This window comes from Pterocles gutturalis, unplaced genomic scaffold, assembly GCF_000699245.1.
Source record: "Pterocles gutturalis isolate BGI_N339 unplaced genomic scaffold, ASM69924v1 scaffold3311, whole genome shotgun sequence".
Classification (NCBI taxonomy): Eukaryota; Metazoa; Chordata; class Aves; order Pterocliformes; family Pteroclidae; genus Pterocles; species Pterocles gutturalis.
The window spans coordinates 5,918-19,085 of NW_010100008.1; the positions used below are offsets into that span (position 1 = coordinate 5,918).

A 13,168-nucleotide genomic window follows, 5' to 3' on the forward strand; every position below is an offset into this window, starting at 1 on the left:
TTAGAAAATTTGTTATTCTAACAGGAATGTATGACCTATATTTCTCACATTTTGCAGGTTGGGATGGGAAATTCAGATTATCTTGCTGCATTTTTCCATGTGTTGCTTCCAGTGGCTTTTGAGGTAATTTTTTACAGCTCTGCTATTTGAATAGCAAAACCAAAGACTACTTCCTAAGTACTTCTTAAGCAGGTACCACTGAATGTTTTGTAGAAATGCAGTAGCATTGCCAGTAGCACAGTTAACATATTATTTCTGCTGGTATGAATAATGTCCTGATCAACTGAATAATATTTATGGAATGTTAGCATTTAAATAATCAATATAATGATCTGCAACTTCTCTAGCAGGAAAAAAATAAAAGGGTAATCTTAGTTATTCAAGTGAAGTCTTTATTTGTGTTCATATCCTAGCTGAAAAAAATAGCTGAACATGGTACAGTTGAAATCTGTTATGAAACTGAAAATAGGACATAGGAACGTGCTACAACTTTCTCTGTTTTATAACAGTTTGATCCTGAACTGGTTCTTGTCTCCTCTGGATATGATTCTGGAATTGGAGACCCTGAAGTAAGTAAGTTGTTGTGGCCCTTGTGTTGTCAGTCATTAATCTGTTTGCAAAATAGTCCTACCTCTTAAATGTCCTGTGATTGCTAGGTGAAATTCACTTTGACCAAGCTAAAAATACACGTTTGAGTCTTTAAGCTAACTCCAGCTCATTAAATACTACAACAAGACATGTAAAGAGAAATTATCCCATAAGTGTAATTACTGTGTTGGTTTTTTGCACCTTCCTTTAAAGCAGTTGGTTCAGCATTATGTTAGATACGAGAGACAAGTGTTCCAGTATTCAACTCAGACCCACATATTTCAGATTGTATGGGGTTTTTTAACCAATGTTTTTGATTCAGGGTTTTATCTCTTTTTAATATTTTTTTTTAATTTATTTAGGGTCAGATGAATGCCACTCCTGAGGTTTTTGCCCACCTTACCCATTTCCTGATGCAGTTAGCTAATGGAAAGTTGTGCGTCATCCTAGAGGTAAAGACTTTGGAAACATACTCCCAGGGGCAGAGTCTTTATATTAGAGCCACGTGGGGGAAGCCAGAAGCTAGGAAGTGAAACTTCTTAACAAAATAAGTTATTCTTTTTATTGTTCTTTTGAGAATCAGGAATGCAAAAATGACTATGATTTGACAATGCTTTTATACATTAAAAGAAATGCATCTCTTAAAACCTGATTTTTTTAACTTAAAATTTTGAAACAGAGCATGTGCTTCTTATTCAAAAAAACATATCTTCCACAGATATGTTAAATTCTTGTGGACAGTGGCTAGTCTGCTGTTCTGGACAGTCCCAACCTCATTAAAATATATTTAGTGAATAAGCTGCATTACCAATGTTTTTACAAGTATGTCTTACTCCAGGAGATTTGAAAAAAACTTTAACCTAAATATATTCTTAGTAATAGAGCCCTTACTAAATTCCCTCTTTTTGATTAAAAGCTTCTATGCAAGCTCTTTTTTTGAGAGCTCTTTTTTTTTTTTTTAAACAAAAATCCTTCCTCCTTTTGTAATCTAGATTTCAACTTCCTGTTTCTGCTGCATGTTAGAAAAATTGTGGCTTTTCAGGTAAATAACTGTGTGGAAATACTACTGCCAAAAAGGTCTCCAAGAGTGAACTGTTTATGAATTGACTCACTTGACCTCTGTTTTGCATGACCTTTCTTCCATCATCCTTTTGTCCAGTATGTTGTTATACATATTGCTGTCTGCTAGCTGAAGTGCAAATAAGCATCCCTTCCTAATACAGATGATGTGACTGCTCCACAGGTGGTTTGCAGGAAGCAGTCTTAAATCTTTTTTCTCCAAATTCTGCCAAACTATTAGGTCAACCATATCTTAAGTGTCAAGCTGAGGGAGATCTCCCTTGTACAGACATTTTAGAGGACAGTGATAGTATTTGCCTTCTAAGGAGTCATCCACAAGAATTGTTGAAGATGGCATATCATGCATAGGAATGGAGAAGGCGCATGTTTCCAGATTTTCATGGCAAAGTCATGACTGATTTCTGAATCAAACCATGCTAAAGTGAGTTGAATCATGGGATGCCAGGGAAATTCAGCAAGTAGCCTCTTACTGTTTTCATTTTGAAATAATTGGTTTAGATGTACCTGCATATCGTCTTCCATTTCCGTAAATTCAGATCTATTTCAAAAGTTTAATTTCTTTTCCATGATATTCAGGTAGATGTTACAAGTACTTGTTCCTTAGGTGACGCTAAATACTTTTTTTTAGGGTGGATACCACTTAAAGTCATTGTCTGAATCAGTCTGCATGACTGTAAGAACGTTGCTTGGAGATCCTGTACCTCGTATAACTGGGGAAATGGCACCTTGCCTAAGGTAAACATATGAAGAGTTTTAGAACAACCTACTTACTTATCAAAGAGACTAAAGACATGCATGCTTTGAACATTTTTCTGAAGCAAGGTTTTAATATGCTTTATAATATATTATTTTCTGCTTTGGATAACTTGCTTTCCCAAAGTCGTCCAAGGTACAGTTTTTTATACTTTTGTTTCTGAAATTATTTCAAGTTGCGAGAACTTCTTAATAGCTTATAATTTTATGCTATTTACCCTTGGGCCTTGTTATCCTGTAGGGATCCATCTCACTTAAGGCTGAGACAGTCCTGCTGTAATCAAGGCAATGCCAGTTAATAACTGCCAGGGTTTGGGAAAGTATGGAATTGCAAGAATTAGTTCTCCAGACTCCAGAGCCACTTCAGTTGCTGTAATAGAGAAATAGCTGGAGGTAACCTTTCTGTCATGAGTGAGAACTGATGCTGTGCAGAGCAAGTATTTCTGGAATGTGGAGCATCAAGGCCTGGGGTGTGAAAGCACTCAGCTGTGTCTCTTTCTCACCTCAGTAGTTGTCCCTTGCTTTTTTTCAGCAGTAACACTCCTCATGTATTTTGATGGGTAGAAAGCAGCACCTGGCAGTTGGCTGCACTAGTTAAAACTTGGAGCTCAAATCAGTCAGGGAAGCAGTGTAGATGTAAACAGCCTGTGAGTAGAGCTGGGTTTGATAAACTCTGATGGAGCAAAGCTGGTTATTTGGCTCCCAGTACATCCTATAGCCCCTGTATCACCTCTTTTTCTTCTCTACCAACTGTAGTATCTCAGGTTGCCATCATCCTAGGTAGTACGGAGTTGATTATGTATTTATCCACTATCTCAGTCCAGGTCTTGAACACCTTACAAATAATCTCCAAGTACACAGAATTTGTCCTGGATTTAGCATGACCTGAATTATGTTTGTATGATAGCTAATGTAATAGGACCATTTGCCTATAGTACTGCAAATACCAGTGATAATAAAAAAGAGATTTCAACACAAAGAATAGCAGGGAGTGCGATTTACTTGGTTCCTGAGCAGACAGTCTTGCTTTTGAGTGCATCTAATTACATCTTTACATTCTGTAGATAAAATCCCTGACAGACAAAAGAAAGACAGGTGAAATCTTGCCTTTCCTGAAGTCTGGGATGGGTGTGCTTGTGCTTCCTCCAACAGCAGGGTCGGGATTTCACTCAAAGTGTGTAAATGTGTGTACATACTGCATGGGTTCTTCACTTTTCTTTTTTGACTCTTGAATCTAACCATTCCAAGCAAAATGCCCATTGACTCTCATTCTCTTTATCTTTTTGTTCTGCATTCTTGTAGTAGACCAGAGCTTGTTCATTTTCAGTAGGGTTTTTTTTTTTTGTTTTGCTTTTTCATTAACGAAAGTTTTATGTTTCCTGTATTTTCATTAGTGCTGATACTGTTAATCCTGTTTCTTTTTCAGTGCTGTTGAATCTATTCAAAATGTGAGAGCAGCCCATAAACCCTACTGGAAATGGTTGATGTATGAAGGTAATTTCTCTTTCTTCAAGCAAATGGGATTGAGAGGTGGAATAATACAGAAATTGAAAATTATTAAGATTAATACCAGTGGATAAAAATAATTGAACTACCAGTTACTCATCAAGTGACTAATGAAGCACTGTGAGGCTTCATTCAAGGCTATGTCTTTGGCTGGTCTGAAAAGAAATTCTGAAGCCAGCAAGCATCACACCAAAAAGTAGTGCTTTGATATGTTTGTTTGAGGATGCTGTTTTCTGTGTCAAAAATATGGGCATAAGATTTATGAACATTTATGACCTTTTGCTAGATTAAAACAAATGTAGCAGCACTGAAAAGTAGCATCTGTGTCAGGAAACATTGTAGCTAGTGCATGGAAGTAAATATGCATACTATGAATACAGATATACTCTTGTAAATAAATGTAACCAAATATTAACACACTGCCCGGGAATTAATACATGTGAAACTCCCCCTTTTTCCTCTAGACACCTCATTTCTACAAAATTTGAGCACCAAATCACACCTACTGGAGAAAGCTAATCCAAATCCTTCCACAGAACATGAATCTAAGATAACTAACAACAATGAAACTCTCAAAGTAGAAAGGTTTTTGGAACTGCACATGAAAAATATTGTATTTCCGGTGCCTCCCATCAAAACAGCAACAACAACTGACTGTAAAGTTTCAGCACATTTGCTTCCTGTACCTGTTCATTTGGTGAAGGAAATGGACAAAACTGAAATAAAAGCTCTTGTCAGGTTGGTCCTATCTATTTGATTTTCAACATAATTATGAGGATGAGAGGTCTCTGTACAGGCTGTCATTTAGCTCTGTCCCTGCCATGATCATCTTTTTGGCCTTAGTCTGCTCAATTACAGCCAGAGTTTCTTCCTTTGAAAAATGAAGATGTTGGTGTTGGTTATGACTCATAGCCTCGGAGTCCGTTCAAGATCTAATCAGAATACATTCAAAAAACTGTTTCAATGGAGATAGAACAGTTAGTGCAAATGTATTAATTTAGACAGAGATTTTGCTAGGAAGGTGCCTTAAAGCTCTGTGTTTACTTTTAGCTGAAAAAGATACCAACCTGGTCTGATTTGAGAAGTTCAACTTTTTGTTTTAGTCTAATTTTGACAGAATTCTGTTTCCTGAGTATCTTAAGACATTTTTGTTTTCTTTTCAGAGCAGAATGATAACAGGTTTATAGAGCTCAAGACTGTCAGGCAACGGTGTTTCATCTTCCTACTAGAGCTAGGTTTTTGAGAATGAATGTGTAGCACCTATAGAAAATGTATCCCATCAGTACTAATTGTGAAATAGTGTCTTTGAAAGCGTTATTGTCTCTAACCTAGTTTTTCTTCATATAATTTATTTTACAGTGGCTTTTATGCAGACCTTGTGAAGGAGGATGAAACTTTGTTCTCTCTTGGCAGTACGTTGGCCATCCTAGATAAAATACTTAAGAAGGAGGTAATAATAAACTGCTTTGATCTTGGCGGGTGGTGGGAGACTTGGATTCCTCTGATTTTTGCTTCTACTATATTGCAGTCCAGATATTAGTTACTGTGTCGTTCATGACTCCACTAATCTCAGCTAGAATGTGCTTAGCTACAAGAGTGAGTATGCAAGATGAGGAAACAACTATTTAGGGATAGACATCTTTCTAAGGATATTTGGGCAAGACATTGTCCTGCTTTTCTGCAGTCACAGCATATGAGTTGGTAAGACCCTTCTCATCACTCTGATGTAGGCAGAGCCAGGCAGTCAGTCTTCCGGTTGAGGGGAACAGAAGGTGGTGTATCAAGCACTAGTGGGCAGCAGCTAGAAATCTGAGCAAGAAGTATCAAAAATTTTCCTGGCTTGGTGCACAGAGTTTTGCCTTCTGTGTTTAGGAGAAAGTTTACTTCTGCATTGCCCTTCATGACAAGATGCCACGCTATGTGCAGCTGTTCCCGCTTACCATTATTTGTACAACAGTTTACTAAGAGTAAATTTTGATTCACACCTGCACATGCACATGTGCACCACACACACCCCGACTGTAATGGAGCTGTTGAAAATGCCACTGTGTGCTGTGATTCTGAACAGAGTAATTCCAGTTGAGCATTTTGATTCTTGCAGGGTCAGGAATGAAGAGAAGGCAGGCTTAGAGGGTGCATATTTGTATTTATGTATAAAAAAAACTTGGAGACACAAAGAGAAAAACTGCAAGCAAGTTCAGAATATTACATCATAATAAACCAGTCTCTCTCCCTTTGGGTGAAAAGCACTCTTTAAAGTACCAGGCCTGTGAGGAAGAGTAGCTACCAGAATGGCCTCTTTCTTGTAAGCTATCTTCTTCTATTGGAAGTCACAGATGTAGATCTCGGGGACAAACTTCTGACATTACAGACTCCACATACCTCTAGGAGAGCCTATAAATAGATCAATGAAATGGTAACTGACAAAAAGAAATAGAACTTTTCATAAGTTGAAGATGCTAAGCTGAGCTTTTTGTGTTGACAGATATAAAGAGGAGGAGTGAGGATGGGGAGCATGCATTATCTTTTTGCTTAGCTTTCATGTAGAGTTCAAAGCACTACACAACACAAATTAACACAGAAAGGTTGACTGAATAATACTGTCATTGTATTTTCCAGAAAGGAATAGCTTGCCTAGGTTAAAGGAAGAGTCAGACTTAGAATTTGAGGACAACCTCCTTTTCACAGATGTATTTTTCAGGTGTGGTTTGCCTCCTGGCACGCTGAGTGTATCCAATCTGCAGTTTATTGAGAGAACGAGTAAAGATGACCTCCTGCAAAAGCTATTTTTATAGTTGCCCTTCCACACAGCACCATACTTTTGAAGAAATATAACAGCTCTTGGCATAATGATAAAATATGGCCTTTCTGTAGAAAATGAATTAATAACATTTTCTTAACCCTACTATGATAGCTCATTAAGACACCTTTTATACAGCTGTAGCTTTGTTTGAATGATGCATATAAACAAGTAAAAATAACAGTTGTTACAAATAAGAAATGACATGATCTTGTGCAGCATTAATTATTTCTGAATGAAAACCATATTTTGTAGGCTTGCAATGGAATTGCAGAATCACCCACAGCTGCCGTTTCTGTTGCTTTTGCACTAAGACATTCTGTTCGTTTTGGATTTCAAAGGTGAATTTGTATCTTTTGCATTTGGGGCCCTTTGACAAAATGTAAAGATAAGATAAAGGTGTGTAAAATATGGCAAATTGCCTTTGAAACCTTAATTTTAAAACATACCATCTCCATACAAATAGTGTTTTTAATATGTAGAACAGACAATATTTTGTATGCCAGTAAAAAGCTTTTGCCTTACCAAAGGCAAAACACGTGTAAGGATGACTGCTGTGCTAGCCTATGTTCACTTTGTCAGATTTTGATTGTCTTTGGCCTGAGAACATTTTCTTGGTTTTAGTTTTTTCTCCTCAGTATTTGGTGGGAGAAAAAAGTTCCCTTGAGCTGTCATAAATGTGTTTTCTTTATACTTCTAATGAACCAAATTCAGAAACTATACATTCTTTTTTATGTATCTAATCTACATGCAAGCTCTTTAAACAAATGGCACTAATTTAAAAAAATACTTGTAGATGGACATATTTTCCTTTGTTTTCTGCAGAGTGCTTTGTATATTTGTTGGAGACCTGCAAATCATACCGAACACAGAAGATGGGTGAGGTTTCTCTTTACTTCAGGAAGTCAAATCCCAAAGGCTTTATAAATGTTCATAAGTGTCCACATGTATGATGAAATCTGCACTAAGGAATCTGTCATGAGCTGATATTCATTAAGTTTAGCTTGAGACAAAATACAAAATATTTAAAGACAAACCGCTATCTTTAAATGCCACTTTGAGTTCAGTGGTGGGTTTAAAGTGTAATCCTATGTTAATTAAAATTTAGATTGTTATTGAAGATAGAATATTGAAAATGTAATAAAGAAGGCAATTATTAACTGCAGGGGGGACGTAGTGCTGATGCTGAGTTCCTTATCGAAAGTCATCTTTACTTATAGATAACTTTTTCTGACACTTCCCCTTTTTCTTAAAATTAATTTGACTATAGTCTTTAATACTCTCTAAAAAATATCTTTAAAAGGATTTCAGTTTTAACTGGTGTTTATGTTGTGGCATGTAGTAATGCAAATAGTTATTTGCTCCTGTGTTATGAGAGAGTATTTAAATTATGAAAAAAAAGATCTCTTTATCTCATTTGAAGTTTTTGGTTAAATACTCAGATGGGGTTTTTATTTACAGAAAAATACTCATCATACATATTTGTGAGAAAGAACAGTCTGGAAAGACCGGCTCCAAACACTATATTTCTCTAAACTGGAAACAGGTAAGATTTACTTTCTGGAAACAACATAAGAGAAAAGCCTTTTAAACAGAAATAATAGTATTTACAAAGTCATAAAATGACCCTGAGAATTACACCCCTCACTGCAATTTGAACCTTTGAAAATATTTAATATTCTTGCCCTTGCCAGGGTACTACTCCTTCACAGATCTTTAAAGTGTATTAGAATGCATATATTTGAGGAAACCTTCAGTAGCTACTGTAGCTCATCTTTGACAAGGCAGAATTCGTGCAAAGACACCAAAGAAAATATTAATAATCTGCATGCTTAATATAAAAATTACTGTGACAGCAGATCAGTAACCTGTTTCCTAGGTCATTCAAAAGCTTTTTGAGATTCACCTTACTGTTTTGTTTTATATGTGAGAATTTGGGGCTTTACATCTGTGCTAAACAGTTTCTCATTGTTGTTAAAGGATGCTGAAGGAAATGACTTCTTTTCTGCTGTGCTTGGATTCATTCTTCCTGTAGCATATAGTTATCAACCTAACTTGACAGTCATAGCTATTGGACCAAACAGGAGCCTTGGAATAAGTGAAATTTCTCTGCTTTTTGCTTTTCTACAAGGATTAGCTGAGTCTCGAATTCTTGCAGTGATTGAGGTAAGAAGTGTTACTAAGCTGTGGTACTTCAAAGTCCATAGGACAGAGCTCAAATCAAGCAGCAGCGTGCTTGGTATGAACAGCTTCAAGCTGCCCAGTAGAAAATGTTGGCTTTATCTGTCCTGCCTTTGGTACTGATGAGTTCATGATGCAAATAACCCAAGTTTCTCTCAGGCCTGGGAACAAGACCAGATACAGATGCCTATCAAGCTGTAGGCAGCCTGCATGATTGAGAAGCTGAGGCATGAATACCAGCCCATGGTTATATCTGTAGACAGTAGATGTTCTGACAGTTTGCCACAGCTTGGTGATTAACTTCTCTTTCCACCTGGGGTTCATAGCTCAAGAGTTGTCTCCTGAAAAGAGGCACTTGTTGTCCGTTAATTATAACGGCCTCTTTCCATCAAAAGTGATTGAAAGCAGCCCAACATCCCGTTCATCATTTTCTCTTCTTCTCTCTCCCATGCTGTACTTTATCACACATGGCTTCTGTCATGCAGAAAATAAATAAAAAGGCACATATTCTTTAAGTGAACTTAATTGCTGTAATGCATAACTGAGGACCAATCTACCCCAGCTTTGTGTTTCTGATAGAGAGCATGGGAAAGGAAATAAAAGAATATATGGATCTTTATTTCCATACACTACCACATTAAGGACTTCTAAATTTAGGAAGTCGGAGGCTGTATCCAGACGTGTGTGTGATAAGTGCCAGTCATCATATCTTCCATGAATTTGTCTAATCTCTTAAAGAACTCAGTTTACACTCTTGGCCCCTGCAGCATCTTGTAGCTGTGAGTAACCATTTCTCAGTGTGTTCTATGAAACAGTAACTTTTGATTGCTTTTGTGCCTTCTAGTTCCTCTTTAATGAGAAACAATTCATGTATGCAATTTTATTCTAATCTGTTTCCCAGCAAGTATCCAATTAAAGATATACTATTCATTAAGCTGCCAATTAAGTGGATTTTGACATACTTTATTCTGTAGTCTTCTAAAATGTTGTTTTAATTTACAGTGCTGATAGGTAACTTGTCTAAGCTAGTATAATTTGTACATTGATATACAGCATACAGAAGTAGTGTATTTGGACATTACTAATTAGGAGTACGAAATGGAAAGAATTATTGATATTCTGAAGGGTAAACCCAGAGATAAAAAGGAAGCTAGAGGTACCTCTTTAAGAAGTGACTGAGACGTTTATATTGGTACTCTGTAGGCAACTCCATAACAGAATTATCTAACGTGTGGGGATTTTCTAATGCATGGGTTTGGCTTTTTAGAATAATTGAAAAAAGACTTCTATCTTTCAAAAAAAAAAAAAGTCTTCAAAATGTTAATAATACTCATGTACTATGGACACCTCAGAATATAATTTAAGTGAGCAAATGACATTGATTTAGACTGTCAGGAGTCCAAAAAATGTCACTTTCTGATGAAGCAAAATATATCATCATTTTTTACAGATAGAAAATAAATTATGCATGAAGTAAACAAGGTCCGTGCTCCCCTTGCCTCCTAACATTTTTCTACCTTTAACCCAGCGTTGTTTCTTTTCAATCACAAAAGGAAAATGGAGATTCTTTTTCTATTTGAAAAAAAACCCAAGTTTTACAGGAGGTAAAAAAATTTACCTTTTCAGAAAACAGCTTCTCCATTTTGACACATTTGTATTTGAAAATTGAAACTTGATTATTCTTGCTACTAATATTAGTAACTTAATTACAAAAGCTTGTTTTAAAATATTTAATGTATTACTGAAACAAAATTTGTTTCCAATGAGTATTTTTTTCTTCTTAAATAGGACACGGAGATAAATTTAATGCAAAGTGTAGCCAAAGCATTAGTGGGTGCTGCTGCACCTCACTTTGGACTTTATGTACCTCCTACCCAAGAAAAAGTAAATAAAATTAAAATACTAAGGGACCAGTTTCAGCAGCAGTGGAAAATGCTTCAGTGTTCAGGTAATTTGTCTATTTTTATCTTTAGTTATGAATATTTGCTGAAAAGATTATAAAATACAGATGGATCCTGTAAGTTAGCGGGAGCATGTTGATCTAATGTGAAAGGATGAAACTCTGAATGCTTTTAGTTCTGCCACTTGAACCAGAAAGCACCAGCTTTCGTAGCATAATAACTGTACCCTGGGAGCTTTGAATACTGTCACTCCAAATTTTTGAAATGAAAATACCAAAACATTGTGTGCTTAAAGAATGGTTAATAAGATGTGCACTGGCTCTGACTGCTAACATGTTTTCTGAATATAGTGCAGAATCAGGTGACCTTTTTATACATTTAACTTGTCCACTAATCACTTCACTCAGTAGTGATTAGTCATGCTTGAAGTGCATTCACAAACAGTTGAGGATTGGGCACTGCATTTGTATAGGAATCAGATTAGGCAGGTATGTATGTTTTCAAGCATACTTGTTTGGAAGCATTTCTCTACTGAATAACACTTGTTTTTCAACAGAAAAAGCAATGATAAAGGTGGGCATCTCTCTCTGAAAGAAAATGCCCTGCTCTCTTTCGGAAGAAATGGCCAAGAGCAGTGGTCTCTTTCCAGTAAAAATGTTCTTATGGGATTCGGAATTGTGGTATGAGCTTGATTTAATAACTGTTTTTCTTATTGCTGTTCTTTTCAGTGAAAGATGGGATTTCAAAAAATTGACTTCAGAATCATTTTACATAGCAGGAAGAAAAAGGTGTTGCCGTTCGTGTTGCTTTTTAAATCATAAGGAAAAGAAAAATTCAATCTCTAAACAGAATAAGAGCCATTCACAATTGTCTCCTGTTTTTAAGAGACTTAAAATCCATATCCATTTGTGCTTGCAAATTCCATATTAGCACTAATAATTCAAGATTGACACTTGAAAACAACTCCTGTACTTCCTTACTGCAAATTGGGGCCTATGTCATTTGTGACATTGTAAAGTCAGGCTTGCATATGCAGTAGCTTGACTTGAGGTCCAGGAGACAGAAATATGAAATGAGCAATCATAATAGCCAAAACATTTTAATGTTATTCGACATATTAACGAAGTACTCGCACTGCTGCCATCACCACAATTTAATTGGGAGTTTAAACTTAACAACACATCCTTCAGATTACTTAAATTTCATTTCATAATCATATTTAAAGGATTCATCTAACATCATCTATTCTTTAAATTTTTCTAATGAGTAATTGTGAATTGCAAGAAGGTAAGAAAGAAAAGCAGCTGAACAGCTATAGTGTATGCACTTCCTACATCACACCTGTGTGGCTGAGATTAAGTTTAGTTTCCCAAACTATACCGGGCATGAGAGAAAAAATAAAAACATTTTGCATCTATAAAATTACAAATACATAATTGAATAAAGCAGTGTAAAGAGGATTTTACCCTCTTTTCAAATGTAAATTGTCTATATAACACACAAAACCCAAGAACCCCCAGAGAGTTGGTAGTGGCCTAAGGCTGCCATCGTGTGAATTCTCAAAATTAAATAAACGTCCCGAGGCAATAGCCATAGTATTTCTTGTTTTGCAGCATTCCAGATATGATTTCGGGCTCCTTTGCAAGAGCACTTTTCTGTGATTGTGACTTCAATAATGTAGTAATTAAAAACTTGGATTTTAAACACTTCAAATTATGTTTGTACATAATTAGACCGGATTCCTACTGGTGTTGCTACTGGGATCAACTCCATGTAATTTGAATAAGTAAATTTGTCATTGCTCTCCTCTTTATAACTGTTCCCAGTGATTCCCTTCTCATTCATACTGGTTTTCAGTTACTGCTGGATGGACAATGATACCCAATCCTTGAACATTTTGAAATTAAAATCTATTTCAAAAGCCATGTCAAATATTTTCACAAACAAAAGCTGAGGAACACTAAGATGTTCTGTCTCAGTTCAGAATTGCTTTAAACTTAACTTCAAACTCCAAACAGTATTTACTTTAGATTGGAAACTGAGCAAGGGCCAAACTTTAGCTTCAAAACCTTTCAGAACAGGAGCTTTACTGATTTATTCTTCTCTCCCTGACTCTCTCCCCTGAAAAAAAAAAAAAGAACTTTTTTTTTTTTTTACAAATAAGCATTTTCAAGGAAAATATATTTTCTCAGAAATATCTCAGCTCCTTCCCCTCTACCTGCCATTCAACTGAATTTCTGCACCCAGTGCTTCAATGATACGCGTTGTATTTTGAGATGTATTTTCTAAGATGTTGATCGAATTTATTAAAATATGAATTATGAGGAAAAAGGTGTATTTTTGGTTGAATTAGTTTGCA

At 36.0% G+C, this 13,168-nt stretch overlaps 1 protein-coding gene across 1 annotated transcript in view; it reads left to right on the forward strand.

The window, feature by feature from the left end:
• HDAC10 (histone deacetylase 10) overlaps nt 1-11,563 on the forward strand; it is a 16,871-nt gene extending 5,308 nt beyond the window's left edge. The window contains exons 8-20 of the mRNA XM_010077919.1: nt 58-123; nt 510-569; nt 951-1,040; nt 2,297-2,403; nt 3,848-3,913; nt 4,549-4,665; nt 5,287-5,377; nt 6,983-7,068; nt 7,553-7,606; nt 8,189-8,273; nt 8,708-8,893; nt 10,697-10,856; nt 11,538-11,563. Of these exons, the coding sequence (XP_010076221.1) occupies nt 58-123; nt 510-569; nt 951-1,040; nt 2,297-2,403; nt 3,848-3,913; nt 4,549-4,665; nt 5,287-5,377; nt 6,983-7,068; nt 7,553-7,606; nt 8,189-8,273; nt 8,708-8,893; nt 10,697-10,856; nt 11,538-11,563 (1,194 nt within the window). The remainder of the gene's footprint in view (nt 1-57; nt 124-509; nt 570-950; nt 1,041-2,296; nt 2,404-3,847; nt 3,914-4,548; nt 4,666-5,286; nt 5,378-6,982; nt 7,069-7,552; nt 7,607-8,188; nt 8,274-8,707; nt 8,894-10,696; nt 10,857-11,537) is intronic.
• The last annotated feature ends 1,605 nt before the right edge of the window (nt 11,564-13,168 follow it).